The sequence below is a fragment of the Scomber scombrus genome, chromosome 2, assembly GCF_963691925.1.
Source record: "Scomber scombrus chromosome 2, fScoSco1.1, whole genome shotgun sequence".
NCBI classification, from domain to species: Eukaryota; Metazoa; Chordata; class Actinopteri; order Scombriformes; family Scombridae; genus Scomber; species Scomber scombrus.
In genome coordinates this window covers 22815780-22841112 of record NC_084971.1, presented here as the reverse complement: position 1 = coordinate 22841112, position 25333 = coordinate 22815780, and the positions used below count along the sequence as shown (strand labels likewise).

Genomic DNA, 25333 nt, shown 5'->3' with positions numbered 1-25333 from the left:
TCAATACTATTTATCTATTTTGCACAAAATAATGACATTATATGTATAAACTGCCAAAACAGAGGCACTACTATTGAAGCTATAATGAGGACAGCGGTATAAATCAAACAATGTGTCTTCAGGCCAGCTTTAGAGGGGGTGAGGCCATCTAGAAATATGTCCTGCCAAACTATTGAGTGGAATACTGAGAAGATCAAAAGCTTCTTTCTTGTTCATAATGTACTGCTGAAGCAGTAAATTAGCCAGTGCCTGAACCCAAGGCATGCGTGAAACCAGCAGCACACGCCAGCCTGGTCACAGTAGGAGGGGCATCTGTGTGTGTGTGTGTGTGTGTGTGTGTGTGTGTGTGTGTGTGTGTGTGTGTGTGTGTGTGTGTGTGTGTGTGTGTGTGTGTGTGTGTGTGTGTGTGTGTGTGTGTGTGTCTGTGTGTGTGTGTCGGGGTGTTCAGGACAAAGGTTGGCAGAGGCAGGGTCTGATAAATCACATGATTCTCAACAGACCACTTCCTTCATATCCCTTCTCTATGGCTTTGATCTAATCTGAGTGAAGTAGTGATGGATAAGTGTGGGCAAGGTAGCGCCTCACACATGTGCTGTCTTTGACATAATTAGCATTAGTACAATGATGGTTGTAGGTTGTGGATGGTAACCTACCTGCTGTCTTCTGACAGAACTGGTGGATCTGTGTTGAGGGGACTTTTCCTCTGGTCTGGGAGCTGAGGCCTGGTCAGGGTTAGAGCTAGACCTTTGTGTTGGGGCATCCACCTGCTCTGACACCAAAGCCTGTAAGAAATGAGATAGCATATATGTGTGTGTGTGTGTGTGAGACAGGCAAGTGGTAAAGAGACAAGAAAAATATGTATTAAAACATTTTAAAAAATAAAAACAAATTAATGAAAACTATAATACACCGTGAAATTAACAAAGCAACTCCTATAAACACACCAATATACATACCCCAAAAGAAGAAGTAAAAACTTAGTAAAAATGTAATCCTACCCCTTCTCCATTAGCCATTAATTAATAGTATTTCTCTATATATTAACTTATTTTTTTCCATCATTTTTTTCTTATATATACATGCATTCAAACATTTATACACACACATCATTTTTGTTTTGGTCTTGATCATGAAAAAGAAAGAGAGACTAATTTCCCCAATGACTGTCATCTTAGTGAATCATATAATGCTACCATAAGCATGCTGTTTTTTGTGTAAGAGAATGGATTTTTTTGACAAGATCACAGATATATGCAAGTTTTTACAAACTTGTGGGTAATCTAGCGGTCTAGCTTACAATTGAAAACTCTGTAAAACGTGACTCTGAATAATTTGAAAACATTTTTACACTACTGTGTAATTGCAAGTTTTGCCAATTACACAGTTGTAGAGAACACAGTAGTAGAGTAGTACAGATACTGACTCTTGTACTGTGGATGTCAACATTAGATTTTCATAAGCTGCAGTCAACAACCTGATGTGTTATGTGGCAGTGGGACAGCCATCTTCAAGCTCCAGCTTTGTGGCGTGTGTTATCAGGGACCGTCTATTAATCAGTGTCTACTAGTAAAGTGTGTAGCAGCATCTGCACACCTCAGCATACAGTGGGGACCACCAAAACAAACTGAAGGGGACAAGGATAAAGCAGAGGGCCCACCCACAGAGGAGCAGGATGTGATGCACACTCACCCACAAACGCATGCACTCACACATCTACATTCCCATAATGCAACTGTGTACGTATTGATTTTATAATGTCCATCTTCACAGTTTTGCTGCTGCTGTTTTAAACAGCGTACGTGACCCTTGGTATTGTTGTGTGTCAAGAAAGACTTTAAGAACAGGACACATTAAGTTTGAAATACACACACACACACACACACACACACACACACACACACACACACACACACACACACACACACACACACACACACACACACACACACACACACACACACACACACACACACACACACACACACACACACACAGCCTGACAAATACAGAAACTATAGCTAGAAAAGGGCATGTATAACTTTGTATAAGCTTAATTGATGGTTCATTACTCTTGACATTAACACTCACATACCTCTTGTCTCTACCATCTTACTGCATATATTCACACCTTTCTTTTCTTAAATCCTTAATAAAAAGGTGTGAAAGAGATTTTTTTTTAAAACAGCCACATCTGCTGCTGTTGTCAACAACACTTCTACTTGAAGGTATACTGTTTTTCTAAAAAAAAAAACAACGTACAGACGCATACAAAAATAATCCCTCTCAATCTTCACTCATGACCCACTAGAAGTCTTTATATATAGTATTATTTTGAGGTGTTTGGTAAGTTTCTGGGCATCAACGGTTGGACAGTGGGTGTATTCAATAACAGCATGCAGGGTGTGAGGTTGGGACTGGTAGTGTAGCAACCAGGTTATATCACTGTCTCCGTCTCTCTCCTCTGCTCTGCTCCGCTCCGCTCTCTGTCTCTGTGACATGGATGTATAAAGAGCTGCAGGTCTGTGTGTCTGCTTGACCAAGGGCTGGGCTGAGCTACACACACACACAGAGAGCAGAGAGGCCACAGTGGACAGGAGGACTGCATTCACACAAAATCCAGTAATGCAGCACCTTCCCGCAGAGTTATGCATAGGTGAGCAGGTTTATTTGTGCTTTAGAATGTAACTTCCCTGAAACAATCAGAAAATAAATTTGTATTAATACCATTTTTGGATTCGTTCTCCCTAGTGCTGCTCGCTCTCTCCATTCACTCTCTAACTCACTTGACCACCGCTGCTCTCGCCCTGCTCTCGTTTGCTCTGGTCAAGCCGCAGAGGAAGGGCCAACTTTGAATGCCGCGTTTACAAACGCCAACCAACAAATCCTGCATAGTGTATCTTTAACATGTCAAATCCGAGTCTTTTGACAAACAGAGGCCTTCACAACTGTGTTTTACTGGGAGGCCAGGTAGTAAAGAAAAGTGCACAGGATGTCATCACCTTTTTTCCAACGAATCCTGATTGCATTATCAGAAACCTGGCATCTGGGCGTGACCTTGTTAACTGCCAGGGTAATCAACTTTAACCAAAGGGGAGGAGAGGGGATGATAAATTATTAGTGAGGAAGATTTTGTTCATGTTTTATTAAATTGGCCTGTCAAAGGGGGTTGGTCAAATTATCTGGGGCCTCGTTTATTGGAGGCCGGCCATATTGGCGCATCTGTTACAATTATTTATAATTTCCAGGCAGTCAGGAGGACGGACTGGGTTTTTCGGCATCAGCCACATAAAGCAATTTAGAAATTAACTGATGTGGGAGTGTCTGAGTTTTTCCTCCTCTCACAATCTCTCTCATCCACATAATGATTTTCATCCAGTAAAAAAAACCCCAGAGAAACAGTAAGACGGTAAAGGAGCAAAGATGCGGAAGAGGAAAAAATAAACATATACCAAGCAGCTTAGTGAAAGCAATGGATTGAGAGAGCATGAGATTGAAAGAGGAGAAGAGAGCATGCAGGTGCAGTGAGAAAAAAAGAGCAAGAGATTGGGGGAGGCTGAGGGAAGGAGGGGAAAAAAAGAGAAAAAGCCGGTCTTGGTAATTACTGAACACGATTAGGTTCTTGGGGGAACTTGTCTGGCACTGGCGGCCCTCGCTGGTGAGGATGCGGCAGGCAGGACCATATGGAGGGAGGCTTGTGATTGTGCTCCCTGAAGCTCGTGACCCGTCTGCTGCCGAGCCCTTGAGCTGAATGTGAAATGAGACTTGCCAGGCCTAATGTTCTACACATGCACCATTTATGCCACAAAACAAATCTGATCACTGTTAATTATGGAACAGCTATAATCAGGAGGGGCCCCCCGCCACACATACACACACAGCTACATGCAAATACATACTCACACAATCACATTCACACACATCTGTGGAGCGACAGGATTTTTGAAAGTGATTGGAAAGGCTTCAGAAGTAAAGGCTAGAAGGTGCATGACCCCCACCAGGCCAGGTGCACTTTGTATTCAAGTTGGTGATTCTTCAAAGAATGTGTGTGTGCATATATGTATGAGTGTGTGTGTTAACTGGTAGCGCAGTAGAGAGGGACTTTACAGAAGGACAGTGCACAGTGAGTAGGATGTAGGGTGCGTGTATGTTTTTGTGTGTGTGTGTGTGTGTGTGTGTGTGTGTGTGTGTGTGTGTGTGTGTGTGTGTGTGTACACAGCCCTGAGTCCTCCCACACAGCCTGTTTGACCCGAGTGTGTATGTGCTTGAACAAGTGCATGTATCTGCAGCAGCACATGGCTGTGCTTCATTAATGAGGCGAGCTGTGCTACACAGAGGTTCTCATCTAATGAGAGCAGTTGAGCTGGTAAAACACACCACTGGAGTCCATGTCATTAGTATGTCTCTGGCCGTGGACATGGCTCAGCTCCAAACACACACTCATACACAAACTTGTGTTGACAACAGTATTTACTGATAACACACAGCATACACTAAATAACATAAGTCATAATGAATTTATCAGACCATAATTTTTTAAGACTTATTTGAATTTATAACTTCTACACAATGATGCATCTGAAAAGAAGTGGCATATGTAAATAAAAACATACAACAATTTTTTTAAATACTCTGAGGGAGATTTTGACAGTTGAGCTGAAGGAGCTGAAGGAGTCGGGCTCCTGATGGTAAACAACTGAGGGAGCATCCGGAGTCAAAACAAGACAAAACCTACAGACTTCCATAACATTATTCTGGTCTTCAGCAGAGAAAACTAAGATTATTCTGATGGTTAATCAAGATAAAAATCATACATAAGCATGCCCCTTCACAACTGTAATTTCCTCTATTCTTAAAGTATACTATTTTAAAGGTGCACAGAAAGGTCACAGGAATTAAAAACTTCAGTTTTATACAGTACATAAAAATACACAAGAGAACCCTCTGGCTTATTTGATTCTGTTTGTTGAGCTCTTGGTTGAAAAATTCATTTCCATGTTTCTTTGTAGCATTATGGTTCACTTGATGGTTGCTATTAATGATGATGATGATCAAAAGAAGCACCTCACCTAAGTCAAACAAAATCCGGCAAAACTGTGGGTGTATTTGTGCATGTGTGTGTGTGTGTGTGTGTGTGTGTGTGTGTGTGTGTGTGTGTGTGTGTGTGTGTGTGTGTGTGTGTGTAACTAGCACTTTAATTATACATCTAAAAGCATTTAGATTGGCTAACATAAATAACAAGCCAGAAGCAGATGTTAAAAACCTTCTCAACAAGCTAAGGGAGAAGCACCATGTGGGCTACTTTCAAATTATTATAAAAAGGGAAAAAAAGAGCCTGGCCACCATGGGAAAATGTTGCTTACATGCTTCAAAGTTCAGGGACTACCAACATTTTGTGTGTAAGGTGCTTAAAATCTATGCAAATGTGAATGTAGCACTGTTTTGGAAGTGCAGGTGCATTCTTCCCTTCTTTATGGAAATCCTTTGTTTCTGAATGGAGTGACTTAGCCATAATAAAAGGACAGATTTATGTATCTATGAGTATGTATATATTTAAGAGTGTGAGAAGTGTACGTTAAAAAAAGTTCAGTTAACATTTTAAAAGAAAACGACGCTGCGCCCTCTCACATTTTGATGAAACTTTTCTGGAGTGGATGAACATGCCCAATCTCCCCTTTCCAATGCTGATGAGAGAATAACCATTGCTTTGAATGACTGCCCACACAATTAACAGCTTACCACTCATTTACTGTGGTGAAGCTTCCAGAAAGCCTGAGGTCTACTATAGATTCTAATGTTGGTCTTTAATCACCGCACAGCTCTGACAGTAGCCAAACACTAAACTACTATAAATACAATGATGCAGTTAGGGAGATGGTTGTAAATGATTAAATGTTTCTAGCTACTTTTGTAGCCACTAATGAGGGATCTTCCCTGCCTCTAGATTATGATGGTGACAACCAAACCTGCCAACCCAGTCCTCCTCAATCTGGCAGTTTATTCAGACTGTACATATCTCATTGTGTGGGGGGGTCAGTCAGGTGTCTGATGATCGGCCAGGCCCTACAGCTAGTAGATCAGGGCATGAGACTCTCTCCAACCTGACTTTATGAAGATATCTCACTGTTTTTAGTGCACTAACACACACACACAAAATACAGCGAACTCATGAAAAATAAAGAGCAAATGCTTAAGTTATTTACGAAGCAAAAGACTTAACACACTGGTTCTAGCTTCTCTAGTGTTAATATTTTTGGACTGTTTGTATTTTCAGAGATTTAATACACTAAACAATAATTATAAAAATAATAAGCAAATAATACATATTGTAAGTTACAGCCCTACAAACATATTGTTTGCTCTATGTGAAGCTGAAACAAAAGACAAAATGCAACATTAATTTCCTAACTTAACACTGACTTTGTTAGTTACGCAATATAGTAGATGACAGTATCTGACAAGAAACTAACTGACAGCTAGGCAGAACTGTTTGGTACACTAGACATTGTTCATATTTAAACCTTTATAAAGCTTGCTGTAAAGAGTTAACTTGGCATAAGACGGGAGAAAACAGACAGTCAATCTTGGTGCACAGCATAGATGTATAACACACAATGGGTGTTATTCCTCTCACCCACCCTCCTCCTCTATCCCTACCCCCCCCCCCCCCCCCCCCCCCCCCCAAAAACCACTGCGGGAGGGGTGTTCAAAGCTGTAGCTCTGGTCCATATTCAAATAAGCACTGCGTCTCCCCTCTGTGCTCCCATTGCGATCAGCACTTTGATCACCTCCAATGGTAACTTCCACCAAAACATTTAAAATTAAAATCAAATCTGCCTTAACAACCTGAGCATTAGAATTTAACAGGTGTTCGGGAGGAAGTTGTTACAGAATTTGCGATTATGTGCTCGAATACACACACCTTTAGTCCAACACGCTTCACGCGGATACGCACATACACACATATGCACAACCTGTCAGTGAAATTAGAGAGTGGGAAACAGAAAGCCCTCCTGACTGAGTGCTATACCTTGGGATACCTGATCTGTTCACTTTGATGTCAGTGGGTAAGACAGTTAAAGAAACAAATCAGCCAGATAGAAGCTACATGTGTTCAGTAAACAAAAGTTCTTATTAATTCTTTGCATAGGTTATATATGAAATATTTCTGTAATTGCATCTCAGCCCTGAAAAAGTATGATTTGTTTTGTAAGTCTGACTTGGATGGGGAAGAGACTCGGGGTTGGGTGCATTATCAGTTGGATAAAACACGTACACACACACATAGATACATACATACAGACACAGACATTAATATAGTTAATGCACATATGCATGCATGCATACCCACACTACACACACACACAGTACTAACTGCATCTCCTCTAAATTTAGTATTAATTACTGGGGGAACACTGCAGTACTGTATTTAATTACTGACTAAATGATCCATTTATACTTCACCGCTGGTTAAATTAACAGGGTTAAGTGAGACAGGGCGATTGTAACTCACTTAACATTTGAGCTGATATCTTTTAACTTCCACAGTCTAGGGGCAGCACTGTCAGAAAATATCAACCAATCAGATTAAACAATTACAGTCTGTGGAGGCAAAAAAGATTACTCAAGTGCTGCAAAAATATTATTATCTCCCCCAGCATCGGCTTCAGAATTGTTTTATCTGTAAGAGGCCTAGTGGACACAGTTTAAACTGAAGTGAAAGACACCAGTAGATTAAGATACTATAATAAGAAGTGAAGAGCCGTACAGTAGTGATGGGATTGACTGATGTGGCTCAAGAGTACAAGATGTAGATAAGTCTTTGACACTGTGTGGTCCAAAAAACACCTATCACCATATCATTAGGAGTTGTTAAAGGCCACTTAAAATGTGGCTGCAGCAATCATTTTACATTAAGCCCTCTATCTCCTTGGGGTGACAGTTCAAAGGTAGCGAGCTAAGCCAAACCCCCGCTGACTAACAGATGTAGAACTGTAACTCCTACATCATCTTCCAAGACTTCAAGACATTAGTGGGCTTCAATTAATCTCTTCTCTCCACCTCTTATCTGTCTTTGCGATCTGACCGGGTGTTTTAAAAAGGACTTCCAGGTACTTGGGTGGGAGGACAGAAAGATAAAGTAAGCACCTCAAAGGGTGCATGTGTGCCCAGGACTGAGTGTGAGAGAAGATCAGATAGCTGACATGAAAGACAGTGGTGCTAAGAGAGATGGACAGATCAAGGGTGAACTAGAGTGAAATCAAGAGAGTGATTCTTATATAAAGACTAACACCACAGGCCATGCTGGAGCTTGTCAGTTATTGCTGTGCCTACTAATCCACCTACAACCTGCCATCTCTTTACCTTGGGACAATTAGACACTAGATTCAGACAAGTGATTGACAGGAGTTTCATAATATACCGAAATGTATTTATTTAGAAAAAACATTGATATATTATACAGAGCATCATCATCAGCCATATTTGTTGCACATACCCACTCAAATGCAACTCAAAGTTCAAAAACTTTTGCAGCACAGCAGACCACTTCTTAATTTGGAGCTTCAGTGTACTTAATAAACTAGAATGGCAGAGGGTCTTGAAAGGAGGGTATGGTCAAAAATGGGAAAGTTGCTTACCTTAAAGTTGGTTTGTCGGTTGGGTGAGGGGTAAAGGACCGTATGCTGAGTCTGCTGCTGCTGCTGTAGTTGTATTTGCTCCTGCTGCTGTTGTAGCTGGGCCTGGAGTTGCAGGACTTGCTGGTCTTTCTGAGTCAGCTGGCTGCTGAGATCCTGGTGACTCTGACGGAGCTTGGCCTCGCTTGACATGAGGGCCTGGTAGCACTGACTCAACTCCTTGTACAGCTGTCAACAAACACAAATAAGACAGAAAGGTTGGGAAAGCAGGAGGAGGGCAAGAGGGGAGGTGGAGAAGCAGAGGAATGGGTCAAGTCAACCAGAGATGAGATGTCAAATGGAGGATGATGAGACAAAAAGCACTCTTTATACTTGGTGACATAGAGACTGACATAAACTTTTTGATATTTTCTTATTTCCAAAGTAATAGGTTAGATATATGCTAATACTGTCTAATGTTAGGATTCCACTGGGCATGGCTCGTTGACATAGCAGACATGAAGTTACAGAGCCACGCCTGGTGGACGCGGTTAGTATGAAGGTAAAGAAAAAATGAAAGGATAAAAAGAGGACATATAAAAAGGAAAGGATAGAAAGAAGACTATAAGGTGGGTGAAAAGAACGCCACTTAACGCATATTATATGTTTCCAGTTATAATGTAGTGTTGTGTATGAAAAAGCAGTACAGTCATCGAACTGAGGGGTGGTAGGTTGAAAACTCATTCAGAGTAACAGGACACGGGGAGAGAAGTCTTTCTCTTCGGCAAGTCAAATAATTGTAGGTTACAGCTAGCTTGGAAATAAATTACCACAGCGGGTGAGGCCTGAGTGGAGTGAAACAAGGTGGTTATAATAATGACGAGTTTGAGGTTTGGCATGTGTGCATGCGCGTGTATGTGTACCGTCTGATAGGAGGTGGTGTCAGCAGTATGTGCCTCTTCTTGGTTCCTCAGGACTTTCTGCGTGTCTAGGTTTAGTCCTTCCAGTTGCTTGATCAGATGACTCTGCTCAGCAGCATGCTCTGTACTCTGTCTGTACAGGGTCTGCACTTCTGTAAACTCACAACTGCAGACACACACACACATGCAACATGTTATTTAAATTTAAATATTATAGATTAATACACAATAGAGCTGTATTGCTTTTCTTTTAATTAAAATACTGAAATAACATAAGAATCTGTAATGATGTAGAAAGAAATTGAAAATCAAGAAGGTGTGAGGTACCCAGAACTTGTATTAATTCAGGTTAATGTTTCATTTCTATTTTCTGCAATGGCTATAATTACTCTGAATTGCGTTATGACAAATTGAATATGCAAAACAAATGTAAAATGTAATCTAAATAAATAATACAAATACCAATTCCTATTATACAAATAATACCAGATTTGAATAAAGTGCACATTTAATTTCTATTACATGTATACAGAACCACACTTTCTTATTAAAGTGAATGGGAAGGTGTGTGCAAACATTTGACTGGTACTGTATATTTGTAATACTTGTAAGATATGAAAATATTATATAGTAAACCATTTGTGTCCCATGGAATTACCACAAAGTGCTCCTCTAACTTATAAGGACATCTTTAATCACCCAGCTAAAACCTTAAGAATGGTCTCTAGCTTTAGTGTGACTGACATGTCAGAGTGCCTCTGGCATTAAAACAGAAAAGTAGTTAAAAAAGGTTGAGATTACCACTAAGGCTCCTACGGTTCTCACTGTTTTTTATCATATCGACTAAAGCTTAGCCAAAGCCTGCTCAGTTTCCCTTTTCTCCCTCTTTTAAAGCACATCCACTATGCAGGGCTTATCAAGTGGCTTTAGGTGAGCCAGAGTGGAAGAGATCTGTGTCACCCCCAAGCCTCATGGCATAGAGAGCAATATACTTACTGTTGCACACACTAACCTGTGTGAGGTGATGTGTATGCATGTGCCCACACACGACAGACACACACCTCCTTAAAACAATAAGATTAACCCAAAATATCACATATTACATTCTGGTTGTTACAAGAAAGAAAACACTGAGGTGTATGTATCAGGTAATACTTCAGTTTGTAGGGCTCACCGAAGTTGATTAAGTTGACCCTCTTTTGTTGCCACCTCTCTTTCCTTGGTAGAAAGCTGGGCTGCCAGGCTGCCACTGTGGCTCTGCAATCTTGACAACTCCTGCCAGGCATTGTGCAACTCTTCCTCCAGATCCTAGTACCGCAGAATAATAATACATTTGAGGCACTTTCAGAAAAATAAAAGGAAGAACGTAACACATAATGGGGCTTTTTATAATACATTCCACCAGAAAAAATTAAAAAGAAGTAGTGACACTGATAATGACCCAGGAGCATTTCATGTGGTTTTACACTTTTGTTACTTTGTGCACTTCAATCTTATACTAAGAAATATTTATTATTAGCCTTTTTACCTAAGAATTGTGATTGTTTTATGTCAATATCTCCTCTATTTTTTGCGCTGTTTTCGTGGACTAGTCCATGATCCATATCATTGAGATTAAGTTTATCACAGCATTTCATTTGGCAATGTGGCACAGTGTATATGTTGACATCGTACAACCTCTAGCTGTTACTGTCTGTCTACACAGGACACATTTCAGCCATGATTTTCAATTGTCTGTCTCACGTCTGTCTGATGAAGCATTCCGTTTTAATCGATACAGCAGTCAAGGCAGGCTGTGTAATGGCTCACACTTTATACTTATGACTGCAACTTTCAACATCTTTTATGCTTCAAGTCCATTTTCTTTCAATTTGCTATGTAACTACATTGTTTTGTGCTATGAGCACTGTCTTAGTGCTTCTGAATGCACAGCAGTACTGTGACTGAACATATTCAGTGAAAACACTGACGGACGACTGCAGCTGCTGCTATTGTGCTGCTTTCGCAGTACAGCAGGTGTGTTAATGACAGCTTTTCCTTAATAATTACAACCATTAAAGCAGGGTAGATTGCATGGCATCAAATACACAAATGGGTTTCCAAACCTATACAGGTAAAATTTAACTAACAATTATGTTTCACAGGCGCAGAATTAATTGTCAATTGCCCCACCAAACTCTGTTTCAGTTACGGAAATATAATAACTATGCAGCAGTGTACCTTGTCTACTATACGCTGAAATAAATGAAAAATTCCTGGACAAATCTTTGCAATGTCAAACTAATTGGCATGATATATCCACTGCACAACCCACATTCTCCATCTCCATCTTTGAAATTTACAAAAAAGTGAGGAACATGTGAAATGTCTTAGTCTGTGATGGATGTGCATAGAGTAGTTGCTGGGCTCCATCCCGTCCAAGTATAATTACTGTGCAGCTGTAACTTATTCAAGACTTTCTGTCCATCTCCATTTGAAAAGGGTAGTAATATCTTTCATAACAATTTGTCTGTATGGGAGGGGGAGAATGTGAGGTTCTTCTGCTCCTCCTGTGTCCTGAGACTCTAGTATTGGCACACAGTTAACAGATGGTGGTAAAAGATTGTTATCTAAGGGCTGTCGCTGTCTAATCACTGTTTTCTCATGTCCGCATAGGTGCGGCTTACTTACATATTGAAAAGCCTGTGACCCCACTTGGCGTAGGAAGAATGGATCTATAATGATCAATCTCGAGCAATGAGCAGATTCTTTAAAATAAGTGCTTGTATATGGTAAATGGGCTGCATTCATATCACAATCTATTCTGATCAAGGTCATTACACTACATGTCAACATTAATTGCCCAACACATTCAGAGAGGGTCATTACTGCATTACTGCAGGGTCTGCCATGCAACGTGCCAACCTGGTCATAAGGAGGACTTTCTAATGCTCATTCACACACAATGGGAGCAATTTGGGATTCAGTATTTTGTCCAAGGACACTTTGACATGTGAACTGGAGGTGCCAGGGATCAAACCACCGAACTTCAGATTAGTGGATGACCTGCTCTACCTGCTGAGGCCCAGCTGCCCCAACAAGCATATGGAGGGAATGAATGAAAGAAAACATACAACTACCTCTCACTCATGCATGCACTCATGCAAATGACTTCACACAAAGTTTTTTGAGTCTTCAGTTGGGTTGAAGGGGGCAGGGGGCTTCTTGATAATCAACTCAAATCATATTTTATTCCAACCAAGGAAGATCTGTCACCCCTGTGTTAAAGCGTTTTTTTCTCCTTTCTTTAAACATAGTCCCTGCATATTAAAACTGCGCTTTGCTACAGAGATTTTTTTATATTCACATGCTGTGCAGGAAAGGGTGAGAAGGATCAGAGATTTCAAGGTGTGCAGAAGAGAAGGAAAAACTAGAGGACAGGGCCCATCCTGTACGACTTTGTGTGGGGGTGTGTGGGGTGGGTGTGTGTGTGTGTGTGTGTGTGTGTGTGTGTGTGTGTGTGTGTGTGTGTGTGTGTGTGTGTGTGTGTGTCTGCATGGAATTGTCCTCGTGTTCATACCTTGACTCTGGCCTGAGCAACATCCCTCTGGTCTCGTTGGCTGTTGGCCTGCCTCTCTTTCTCCTCCAGGTCAGCTCGCAGGGTGACACAGCGGGAAGTTAATCCCTCTTTCTCCTCCTCTAGAGCCTGCACCACCTGCCGCTCCTCCTCCTCTTTCCTCCTACACTCTGTCTTCATTTCCTGAATAAGAGAGGTGTGTTGGAAGGAGGAGAGTCGGGGGTCATGAGGGCCAAGTAAACAACGGTGACGAAAGGAGAGAAAAAGAAAAAGAAGCTATTCAAACTGAGAAAATGAGAAAAGAAAAACAGAGATACAAAAAGAGAAGCAACCCATGGGGTTGAGGCAGAAATGAATATGTAAACAGTGGACTGGCTTTGCTGTGGGAGGTGCCTGCACGGTGCCGCTTATTGGCCAAGGTCACCTGTGCTGTAGGACTGGGCCCACGCGGCCAGATGTTGGCTGGTGTGGGCCGAGCCGTGCAGGAAGAGCTGGGCTCATGCAGGTACAGGGGCCAGTCTGTCGGCTTTAATGGCAAGCTCCTAATGAGAATGGTGCCTGCTGCAAGACCCATTAGACTCAACCTAGGTCTCCTTTGATGCTGTCCCCCACGATTTCTCACCACGAGACCTCACCAAGACTGTGTAAGGACCATTCCTTTATCAATTAATCATAGCCGGGTTCCATCTAAGCATAATTACGAGGAAGCCACACCATCACAAGCACACGTTTCACTTTCCCCCACTGAAGGAGTCATTAAGTATTAATCTGCAAGTTAACAACCTGCTTTCCTTTCTCTGTCTCTCACACACAGACACACACACACACACACACACACACACACACACACACACACACACACACACACACACACACACACACACACACACACACACACACACACACACACACACACACACACACACACACACACACACACACACAGAGACACAGACACATTCTCTCTCTTTCCAGCTGTTAATTATTCTCTGTTGTCAATACCAAGAAAGAAAGCTAAAAGCCAAAAGAGCGAGGGTGAAAAGCGAGAGGAAGGAGACACAAAGACACAGAGATTGTGTTCAAGAGGACTGAGCAATCTTCTTTCTCTTCTAAATGATTCAAACGCCTGTGGCTATAGCCACGGGGGACTTGTCGTGTTCGGTGCCACACAGAAAAGAGACTTTTGGAATCTGAGGCCCAGACTGACACAGAAAATATGTGCTACCAACCTTCATTTCTTGACTCTTATTGACCAGTTCTTCACGCAGTGCTGTCAGCTCCCTCTTCATTAAGGCACTGTCTTCATCCACTGTTGTCCTCGTCTTTACCAAGTTGTTAATCTCCTGCTGCTGCCCTGTCACATTCTTTGGCAGACAGTAAGACAGAGTCACACAGATAGAGAGAAAGAAAAATGCAGAAAAAGAGAGAGCCACAGGTCACATTATGCACACATCCTAAGGTGAGCAGCAAAGACTATGGCTGACCCCTCCCACCCCGGCTCAGACATAACCTTTTTAAAATGCTCCATCCAGACAACATGCTCAGGTCTGTCAAGACCAAAACCTCACGCCACAAAAACATTTACTTTCAATCTGCAACATCAACAAGGCCCGGGACCCCCACAGAGACAGAATCTATCCCACCCATGGACATTACATCTTATAATAATGTAATTATTGTGTTGTTATTGTTATCAATATTATTATTATTGCACACTATATATAGAGTTTGCTCCTGTTCAATATTTTGTTAAACCTGTAGCAGCTCATCTCATTTAAAATATATTTTACTTTTTTTTATTGCAAATTATTTCTTCTTTGTTTAATATTATTTAGGATTACTTAATTTTGTGTACATTTTATGACTGATATGCACAACAACACAAAGTAAAACTTCTTGTATGTGCAAACCGACCTGACAATAAACCGGATTCTGCTTCTGATTGTTAAGCTTCAGAAACATCAAATCAAAAATATGGTCTGGATAGTGTCCTGAACATTCACTGAATACCATAAAACCCAGTCTAATTTTACCAAGCATTAAAACCTGACTGCCCGCAACTAGATCCATACATACTAAAAAGAAGAGGTGTTAAATATAAAAAAGAACCGTGATTATCTTTTTACCCTTGACACAATTATGTAGCCTCAGACAGCAACCATAGAAACTCAACTATTAAGATGTAACTGAATAAATCAAGTGAGTCAGAAAACATCCTAAAGATCCATGATGGCCAATTTGTTGATTTTCAAGGTTCACTAAACTGAAGACCAGCAGAAATGATACAATGAATTTAATGACCACCCACTTCTGATGCTGGTATATGTTCACTTCATGTTTTTTGGCAGCCTTTGTGGCCTTAGTAGGAGGAGGCTGGCCTCTTAACACTGCATCAGCTGGGGTTTGGCATTGGCTGGTAATCCACAACCTTCTGTGGGTACACCCTCCTCTCAAATAACACTGTGCTCTGGGATGCATTTAATTGCCATGTTGAGGGAAATCGCTCAAATATATCCAGATAGTGGATTTAGCGATCCTAACTACTCGCTAGCTCACCGTGCTAAGAACACAGGGGCTTTAATAGAGATTTATACTGGAGAGCAGGAAATAAATTCAAACGTTGATAATGAGGTAGGCAAGAACAATTTGAACCCCAGTAGTGCTCAATTGATAGAAGAGAAAAAAAGGGGGGTTCCGCCAAGTTAAGAGGTCTAGGACAGAAAGATTAGCATTTGAAAATTCCCAGTACAGTTCAAAAATGAAAGCTAATTATGGTACAAAAATGGAAAGGAGTAGTGAGGGAAAGTTAAAGAGGTAGACTGAAAAAAGAAAAGGAAGAAAAAAAAACATCAAAGTTGGAGAGCTGAGACATTAGGAGAAGTGTAAGATCCTTTGTGGACTCAGCAGACCATCACATCTCCAATTAATCACTATTTGGGTATGTATGGCTCAAGACTGGATGAGATGATGACTGTCAGAGGGCCAGTATGACACAGCACTGAGAGCAGTGCTAATAAGGAGATCCTCAAACAGCCTGTGTCTGAAAACAGTGGGTATCAACTTTTTTTCACATGAGGAGCTAAAGTCAACCTGTTGCCTGTTAAATGTCAAAGCTGTAATGTGGACCAGGGATAGTTTTCTTTAAGGAGACTCTGATAATGACCAACAGTTTCATTACTACAGTTTAAAGAGGAGGAGATCACTTATGATTCATATAAATATAGAGCACTGCAAGTAAGAAAGACAGCGTTGTAAGTACACTACGGCCTTTAGCTGGGCGCCAGTAAACTTAATAGCTTATTAATATTTCAGAAGATTGGTTTGCACGTCTAAGACAGGAACAGTCTAAGGCACAATTGGTAAAGTTTTGGTTAAAAATGTGTTTGCACTAATCTGAATAGCTATTATCTATCTACCAGCCATTGGTTAAGGCTACTAATAACAGCTACCATTTCAGATTCATTTAATAAATAAAAGTTTTAATTCCTAATAACCTTGTTGAAATCAGGCTGCCTTGACTCAGATTAAAACACATTTATCATTTTTGAGTGGAACCTTCCTATCGGGAAAGTTTAGATCTGATACCAAAATAAAAAGGAAACTTCTCTCCTACATTTTCAAGCTTCCTCTTTTATCACGTTTAATCCTTTTGGAATATGGAGTATAACACATTTCCATGAAAATAGTGCAACAGCTGGCCTGAAATAAAGGCCACACATGCTTTTTATGTATATGCCCACTATAATATTGCTATGAAAAGGTGGTGTATTATAAATTTGTAGTGACCTTAATGTAACTACAGCACGGTAGTTACAGAAAAAATATTACTGTAGCCCATTCTATAACGAATTTCTACCAAGTGGTTCAACTTAATTCTTTGGTGCCTAAAGTTCTTATCTTACTAAACCTTTTTGGTATTTTCTTCTCATATGGTGCAGGAGCCTCTTCTCCAATTCTTTGTTGCATTGTCAATGCAGTCCTATCCAAAGGTTAAACCAATTAATTTTGTTTTCAAGGTTTGCTGCCATGGGTCCTCATGCATCAGTCAGACTTAAACACCGGCTGAGGCAAAAATGTTTATTGTAATGTACACCCACATCCAGAAGCCCACACCCACAGCTATGCTATGGAAAATATGCCTTTTGGGATAGTTTGTAAGCATCTGTGTGAAATCTGTAAAAACTTAACTCCCTTTCAAACTAAAGACCCAATTCAAAGTTTGACTTGTACTCACATATAATGTATCCTAATTATGAGCTACTGTGTACAGTGTTAAGATGGCTGAGGAGGGTGATGTAAAAACACACTGGCAAGCTGATGACTCCATTACGGCCATTCTCATTAGGAATGAACACAATTCTGTACAAGGTACGTTAATGAAGGAGACTGACAGATGCTTCAGTGAAGGGATGATGATGATTTGGAGTAAATTTCATTAGTGATGTCATTATCGTTAGCCATCATACCATCAAGAAATATTAATCATGAGGCGATGAAAAGAAAGCAGGTAACACAGAATAAAGGGTTGTGGCTAAAAAATACTCAAAGAATTTGCTGGCAATCATTTTTTTGTAATAAATGTATTTCTTTTCAAATAAACACTAGTCTGTAATAACTTAGAAAAGGCATAGACCCTATTTAAGTGTGAATTGCATACTAACAAAAAATAAAACAAATACTTTTAAGGGGGGAAAAAACATAAAACTGCAAAAATATAATCCAAGAATTTTGCCTTGAAGCTAAGAAAAATTCACCCTGGAAAAGTGGTGAATGTGGTTGGGAAAAGTCAATGAGAAATGCCCTCCTGCTGGACCCAGCATCAAAGTGTTGAGGACACTTAACTCTCAGATGCTTCACTGCAGCTGATCATTGGCCAACATCAGAAGATTTGTACATTTGTCAGATTTGTAAACATAACCAATTTGAGGGGCAGAATTATTTATGAAAATAATCTAATTAGAAATCTTATCTTGTTTTTCTAAAACTTTCTACTGCATACAAATAGCAGCCTTTGTCAAATCAATTTTCTAGACTTGACTGAATAGCCTTATTCCATTAATGTGTCTGAGGTCTAAGAGACATTCGCTAAACACACACGTTTTAGACTATTAAACCAAACCGTACCGTACCTGTTCCAGCTCCTGTATCTTGTAATCTTTGGACTGGAGGATCTCCAACACTTTCCTGTCCTTAATCTCAGCTTTGTGCTTCTCACTGGAAGAAAGAGTCAAGAATAGGCAAGTGTTCCTAAAAAAGAACGTATATCCTTAAACAAGCAGATATCATACTCATTAAGTTTACTCTCATTGGATTGGACTTAAATATTTTATTACTTTGAATCATAGTGGATGTACATTAAATGAAGAGACAGTAAGCAGTAGCTTCACAACTATTGCAGTGTGATGTCAAACACAGGGCAAAAAATTAGCACCAGCCAAATGCTGGTCAAATATGTAAGTGGCTGGTACAATGAAATCTATTGAGTGGCTGGTAAAATGTAAGCATTCACTAGCCATTTGGCCGATGGACAAAAAAGTTAATTTTACACCCTGGTCAATACAATCATCAATTACACCTGCAGCAGTTATACTTGTTTGTGCATTTGCTGTATTTCCTAAATAAAAGCAACAGTAATTCTGACGGCTACGCAATCTTTAAAGGAAAATTCATAACAAATACAAAACAAGATCCCAAGAACATACAGACAATTAATGTTATTTTTTTTACTATGTTCATCACTGCACAGGAATTGCCCTCCTAAAGGTAACCAATGGCTTCCTTTAGTAGTCATAGGTAGTCACAGGTAATTACTAATTTTCTATAACTCAGATTACCAGTGGTGTACCACAAGGATCAATTTTAGGTCCACATTTTTTTTCCATCTAGATGCTTTCACTTGGCCAAATCATCCAATGTCTCTTTTCATTTTCTACGCAGATGACACAAAGATATACCTTCCCCGGAGGCCTGGTGTCCCTAAAAAGCCTAGCTGGTGTTATTAATTGTTAGAAATCATATCGTTCAGTCCTTCCAAACCCTATCAGTGTCACTGAGATTGTCCTTGGTCCCTTTTCTGGTAATCTAAAGCCTGCTGCCAGAAATGTGGGAATACTAATTGCTTCAGATTTAAGCTTTGAACCACAGATTATAACTGAACCAATGCTCTCACACTCTGACCTCGCAAAAGTGATTCACACACTTATTTTCTCTAGACTTGACTACTGTAACTTCCTCCTTTCTGCTATAAACTGAAAGTCACTCTCTTGCCTCCAACTGGTTCAGGGTACAGTAGCTCGGCTTCTTACTGATTTTAACAGATGACATCATGTCAGCCCAATCCTGCCTTCTCTCCACTGGCTCCCTGTTCGATTTAGAGTTGATTTTAAGATTTTACTGATCACCTTTAAAGCATATCTGGTTGTGGTCCCAAGCTACATAACAGAAATGTTCCCCCCATATGAGCCAGTCCAAAGCCTTAGATCCTCAAATGGGGCCTTTCTGGCTATTTCAAAGTTGAGGCCTGGTGACTGTGCTTCTGGACCCCTCGCCACTGTAATGACCTGCCTGAGGACATAAAGCTTACAGAATCAGTGACTTCTCTTATTTACAAAACTCATTTTTATAGGCTTGCTTTTATGTGATGTTGTCTTTTTATTGCTTCTATTATTTTTTTATTTATATTTGCTTTTTTTATTTTTCATGTTTTGTATCGTCTTTTCTGTAAATTCTTTTTACAAAAACTGTTCTTAAAAAGGGTGCTATATAAATAGTTATTACCATCATTTCTATTATTATTGTGAAGACTATACTGTAAGAAAGGTAAAGATATAAATGAAAACAGAAAGTGCACACTCTATTATGAAACTATAACTACTATACTAATCTGCTGCAGGTACCAACTCTTTCTAGCACGCTAGCACCTCTTTTATCATATGAACTTTTAGAGAGAAAAAAAAACAGAGCCTCAATTGGGGACCTGTTTGTTTCAACTGTTTAGGCCACCAGGGGCCACCCATTCCCTCTACTCATCACTTGCTCCTTCTACACCTCCCATCTTCGAGGCCTTTCCTCTCGTCTCTTTGTCTCTTCTGATCAGCCCCATCCCCTGATAGACACTGAAATAAGTATCTGGTGTCCCTGGAGGAGCTGGAACGCAGGCTGGCCTAGCTACATCTTCTTGTATATTGGGCTATGTTCACCATGTCCTGACCAACCAACCAATCACTCTACAAGATCCTCACAGGAAGGGGAGGGTGGGGTGAATGGTAGTTCCCAGTGGGCACCAGCGCTTGACTGGAGTCGACACAATTACCATGTCAATATCCTCCTGCGCATCAGGTGATACAATACACATGCACTCTCCGGGTGCATGTTCCCCCACCAGTCTCAGCGGACCAACATACTTTGATGGGTTTCCTATGGGGCTATAAAGGAACTGAAGAGGGTATGTAGAAGGAATGAGAGGCACAGGTACTGAGGAAGTCTCTGTATGCTGCTGCACTGTATTTTACCCCTATTAAGGGTCTGCTAACAACTGACAGACATCAAAAAGTATGTGATATGCACCCATGGTAGGCAAAACATAATTCTGTACTGTATAAGATAAGATAAAATGTAAAAAACTACAGTATTGAATAAGGTTTTACATGCATTTCAATAGCAGCTGAATCCTATGCAAGTAGAAAAAGACAATGCAGTGATGCCAGAACCAAAGACAATTTAAAGTCAAACATTTTTTTCCTATTAGGGAGGAATATATGTAATTTATCCAACTGTGTGTCGTCAGGGAAAAAAATGAACCTCTGTTCTTTTCTAAAATTTCCCATGCCACTGTTTTTGGTGTAGCTTAGCCACCCTGCAAAAGAGGTCATATTCAATCTCACAATTTATCCGATAAAGACAAGTATTTGGCAGGAGTGTTTCAACTGTCCAGAATGGGATCGGTGGAGGAAGAGTGTTTTCATTAAAAGGGTTTCCATGGTTGAACTGCTAAACCGGGGATAAGAAGGCTTAATTCAGCATCTGCACCAGATTCCGTCGTAACCCCAGAAGAATGGCCAAGGTGCCTTAAACACCCCTTGAACGACTTTCACACATATTTCTTTTCACTTGTGAGATAAAGGAATTTTCAGCTGTTGAGCTTCTCAGGTAGCAATTTGAAAGATGAATCTACTCACCGCTCAACCACCAAACTGACAGCCTGGGTCAAGTCTGGATTTGCCACTTGCAGGCGTTTCCATAGGGACCAAACAAACTCCTTGTCTGCCTGTGAAAACACGGGATTCAGTCAGTCAACAGCTGTTATTCTTAATTGAGATAAAGAGTTTTTGATAGTTTTCAATATGCAACGAGGCCTGAAAGGACAGCGGCAACACATGTCAGCCTTTCTCACTCATAAACAAAAAATTAAACAGGATGCCATTAGCATACGAGAGAAGGGATAGTCAATCAATAATTTAAACATCTTGTACAAAATAGTTTTTGATCTGGCCTGCCTCAATCATGAGCCGCTCTTAATACGAATCTCCAACGCTGAGATGTGACCTTCGACTCAAGGGGAGCAAGCATTGACACTTGTCATTATGCACTATTTATGACTGGGGAGAGCTGGGATCTAAATCAAAACACAGCAGTCGAGCTTGCATTTTCTTTATTAATCAATTGCTCTCCAGATATGTTTTCCACTACAGCTGCAAAGTAACTAGCCCCAAAGAAACTCAAAACTGATGACAGAGAGAGTCATCTTCAAGTAGAAAAACCCAGCCAGCCCCTGACACATTTCCAATTCAAATTGTCTAGCTGGTTTTTCAAACATTTTTAAGCTACATTACATTTAATGAGGGACATCTAAAAACTACATTTTCTGACATTAAAAGACAGAATTATACCAAATCGACTTAATATAAAATTATCTGATAAATTATGTTCACATCATCATAAGATAAAAGTCATCCCTCCCACTGGAATCTACTGGTCTCCAATTAGTACATGAATTTTAACCCCCTTTTCAAAAGTGTCTAATCAATTATTTACCAAAATGGCAGAAGCAGACCTTGATAAGACCATGAACTGAACATATAAAGTGGAAGGACTGTAGATCTCTGTCTCTGTATGCATCTGTGTGTAAGAGTGTGTGTGTGAGGTGTGTGTGTATACAGAGTGAAAGCCGGGTAGAGATCTCACCAAATCAGCCCTGCAATGTAGCTAACGACGAAAATTAAGCAGCAATGGTTGATTTGAAACAGGTGGTCTCCCTCTGCCTGGCCTTTGGCTGCCATTAGCCGTTATACAGACAAGTGTTCAGTAAGAACCCTCATCAAGAGATCTTCTCTGCAGTATATATACTTAAAGATGCACTGAATGTGTGTTTGATGATGGCTGAATTATTCATTTTTAATCTAGACACTGAAATACCATGGGCTAAACATACCAAAGAGAGCCACTGGAATCCAGCCACGTATTAATAAAATTAGTATGGTCTAGTAGGAACATTTGCTGGCCGATAGATGAGCCTCTTTGTAGTTAATGGCTGTCCTGAAGAACATCTTGCCAGAGACTAAGACATCAATAGTATTCAAATGCCACTATTTAAATGGTACACTACACAACTAAAGGTCCCTATTAGATAGACAGAATCTCTGATGTTCTTCTCCAGATAAGACCACCAAGGACGGTTTCCATGGTAGTTCAATGTAAAGCAGCAGGAGTAGTCCGAAGTGAACAAAGTGTCACAGGCAAACTTGTAGCAGTATAATGTAGTAAATGAAATGCGTTATTGAAAGAGACATTTAAATGTGGGTCTTAGAGAGTAAAGTACACCTATTTTCAAGTAAAAATGTCTATAACAAAAGGTAAACTATTAATAAATAACACTGTCATAAAAATGTAATGTAGGGAATTTTCAGTAATCTGGGAATATTTTCATCAAGATTTAGAGTGATATGCAACAACTTTTAGGAGAAAAAAAACCCTAATCATACACTGCACCAACACTGGAAACAAATAAAATAACATTAAAACATGTATTCTCTTTGTTACAAATACTTTGTAGCAATTTGTTTTTGCATCTGCAAGTAATGAAGGAGTGCTTAAAAAGAGAGTATACAACTTATGGAGGCCACTTTTATAGCCTTGATTCAAATGTACATCACTGTATTAGACAGAAATAAAACTGATGTGCAGCTTATTCTTTTTTAAAAATGTTTGTTTCATGAAGTCTATGAATTTTATCTGTCAAATCAATAAAGGTTTTTGTGTGGTAAATTGCATACTGTGTGTGTATACATGGCTTTGCTTACCTATACAGGTTTGTACAGATGCCTTGTGGAGTTTACAAATGATGGTGCAAAACTCCTTTTTCTGAGTGAAGTCTAAAAAGTTCACTTCAAAAGTTAAACTGAACTTTATACACAGGATAAATAAGGCAACAGACACACACGTGGTTACAGCCAACAGCACCACCACAAATGTTCTGGCTCCATGTGTTAGGTGGTATCTAATAGTCTAATAAAAACCCAAAAGTAACACATCATCTGCTTGAACCCCACAGCTGTCTACCTACCTGTATAGCAAGGTACTGTGTGGATATGCAAAGTGAGGAATGCTGGGATCAGTTCACATGTTATTAGGCACCACCTGGTGGTGAGTATGCAAGGACACCCTCCCTCAATCACTGACTCACCAAGTGAGGATGAAAGCTTCTCAAATGTGCTCATGAGCACTTTGTTGCTGTGTATTTGTTCTTATTTTAACACGTAGAAAAATGGGGGCTCAGTTTATTCAAATACACTGTCGAAGCAGATATTTGTTGCAGACTATTCACTTGTCTTGCTGACCATTTAAATTAAAGGTGATATGGTTATTTAGTGACGTATGCAGCAAAGCAGTACTCACAATGAAAATGCTCTTTGTGCAAGAAATCATAACGAACGTTCTCGACATAAAAATGTAAACTGTAAACACAAATGCTTTAAAAAAAAACTTTAAAAGCTGAAAAAGCAGTTTAATAATCAGTACTTTATAGTATGCATTGTTATGTCCCCCCAAAAATCCCTCTTGACATTTTTTGAATTACATAACACGATCTCAGGTGAGTCACAGGTCTTACTCTGGTCGACATGGAAAATAATGTTCATTTAGATGAGTAGAAGAAGTTGTTAATATAATAAAGTGGGTAATTATCTATTGTCTGGCAGAAATGACAAATAGTTTTTTTTTTTAAAGAAGAGGGTTAGGGTAAGAGAGAGAGAGAGAGAGAGAGAGAGAGAGAGAGAGAGAGAGAGAGACAGAGAGAGAGAAAAGAAATTGCACAAAGCATGAACTCCAGAATAAGAGCTACTGAGAAAAACAAAAAGAACATGCAGTCAGAAAATATATACACACTCTGTCCTTGAAAATAAATGATTAAGGATCTTTCTCTCTCTCTCTTTTTTTTTTACATGACAATAATAAGAGTGCTTCATCAGGTTCATGAAAAGGTACAACTGGCCAAAAGCAAACATACATGACAACAAAAGTCCATGTAATCATAAGTAAAAATTACAAAATTAATCCTCAGTCCTGCATATTGTAAATTCACAGTCTTATATTTACATCTTGCTTCACAGAGATAGAATTGTTCTGGGACACATATTAACAACATCTTAAAACTAAAAAGAGCTTACATAGTGAACTGAATAATAGTTAACATGATGAGTGGTCAATTCACCTATTAATGAACACATGAAACATTTTCTAGTTCTTCCTCCTGTGGACTTGTATTATTTTTAGGCAACCTAACTAATTAGTTTAACTCTTAGCGATTTGTGTTGCTTGCATTATTTTAATATAATCATTTCTGGAGGTAGCAGGTAGCACAATGCAGCATCTCATCTAGATACACACATTAATACATACCTGACATTGCATCAACTCCTCTGATAAACTCGTCACATGCTCCTCCAACAAAAGGATGCGGGAGTTGTCTTTGGAGGACATTGTGGGGCTGTGGAGAAAGCAAAACATATAAACAAATGCCGTAAGTTTGATAAAAGAAAGAACACTTGTAGCATTACTTGTTGATAGTAGTAGTTGTTGATGGTTATTATACAGTAAGTTAGGCTATTTGCCATTAAAGCCCGTTCATCAGGAAAGTTAAGTGTCTTTGGCACAAATAAAACTCGCAGCATAAGACAAACAATCTCAATAGACGCTGAACAGCTTGTCTCTTACCTGTTTAGATAACTTGCTAACCAGCAGCTTTAAAA

The 25333-nt window shown here is 39.9% G+C and overlaps 1 protein-coding gene across 1 annotated transcript in view; it reads right to left on the bottom strand.

The window, feature by feature from the left end:
* Positions 1–25064, bottom strand: part of cntln (centlein, centrosomal protein) — an 84746-nt gene extending 59682 nt beyond the window's left edge. Inside the window, exons 1-9 of the mRNA XM_062426089.1 lie at positions 24984–25064; positions 21266–21354; positions 18218–18302; positions 14318–14452; positions 13092–13271; positions 10707–10840; positions 9536–9698; positions 8637–8861; positions 654–782 (exon numbers count right to left, since the gene is read on the bottom strand). Of these exons, the coding sequence (XP_062282073.1) occupies positions 654–782; positions 8637–8861; positions 9536–9698; positions 10707–10840; positions 13092–13271; positions 14318–14452; positions 18218–18302; positions 21266–21354; positions 24984–25064 (1221 nt within the window). The remainder of the gene's footprint in view (positions 1–653; positions 783–8636; positions 8862–9535; positions 9699–10706; positions 10841–13091; positions 13272–14317; positions 14453–18217; positions 18303–21265; positions 21355–24983) is intronic.
* Positions 25065–25333: the final 269 nt, after the last annotated feature.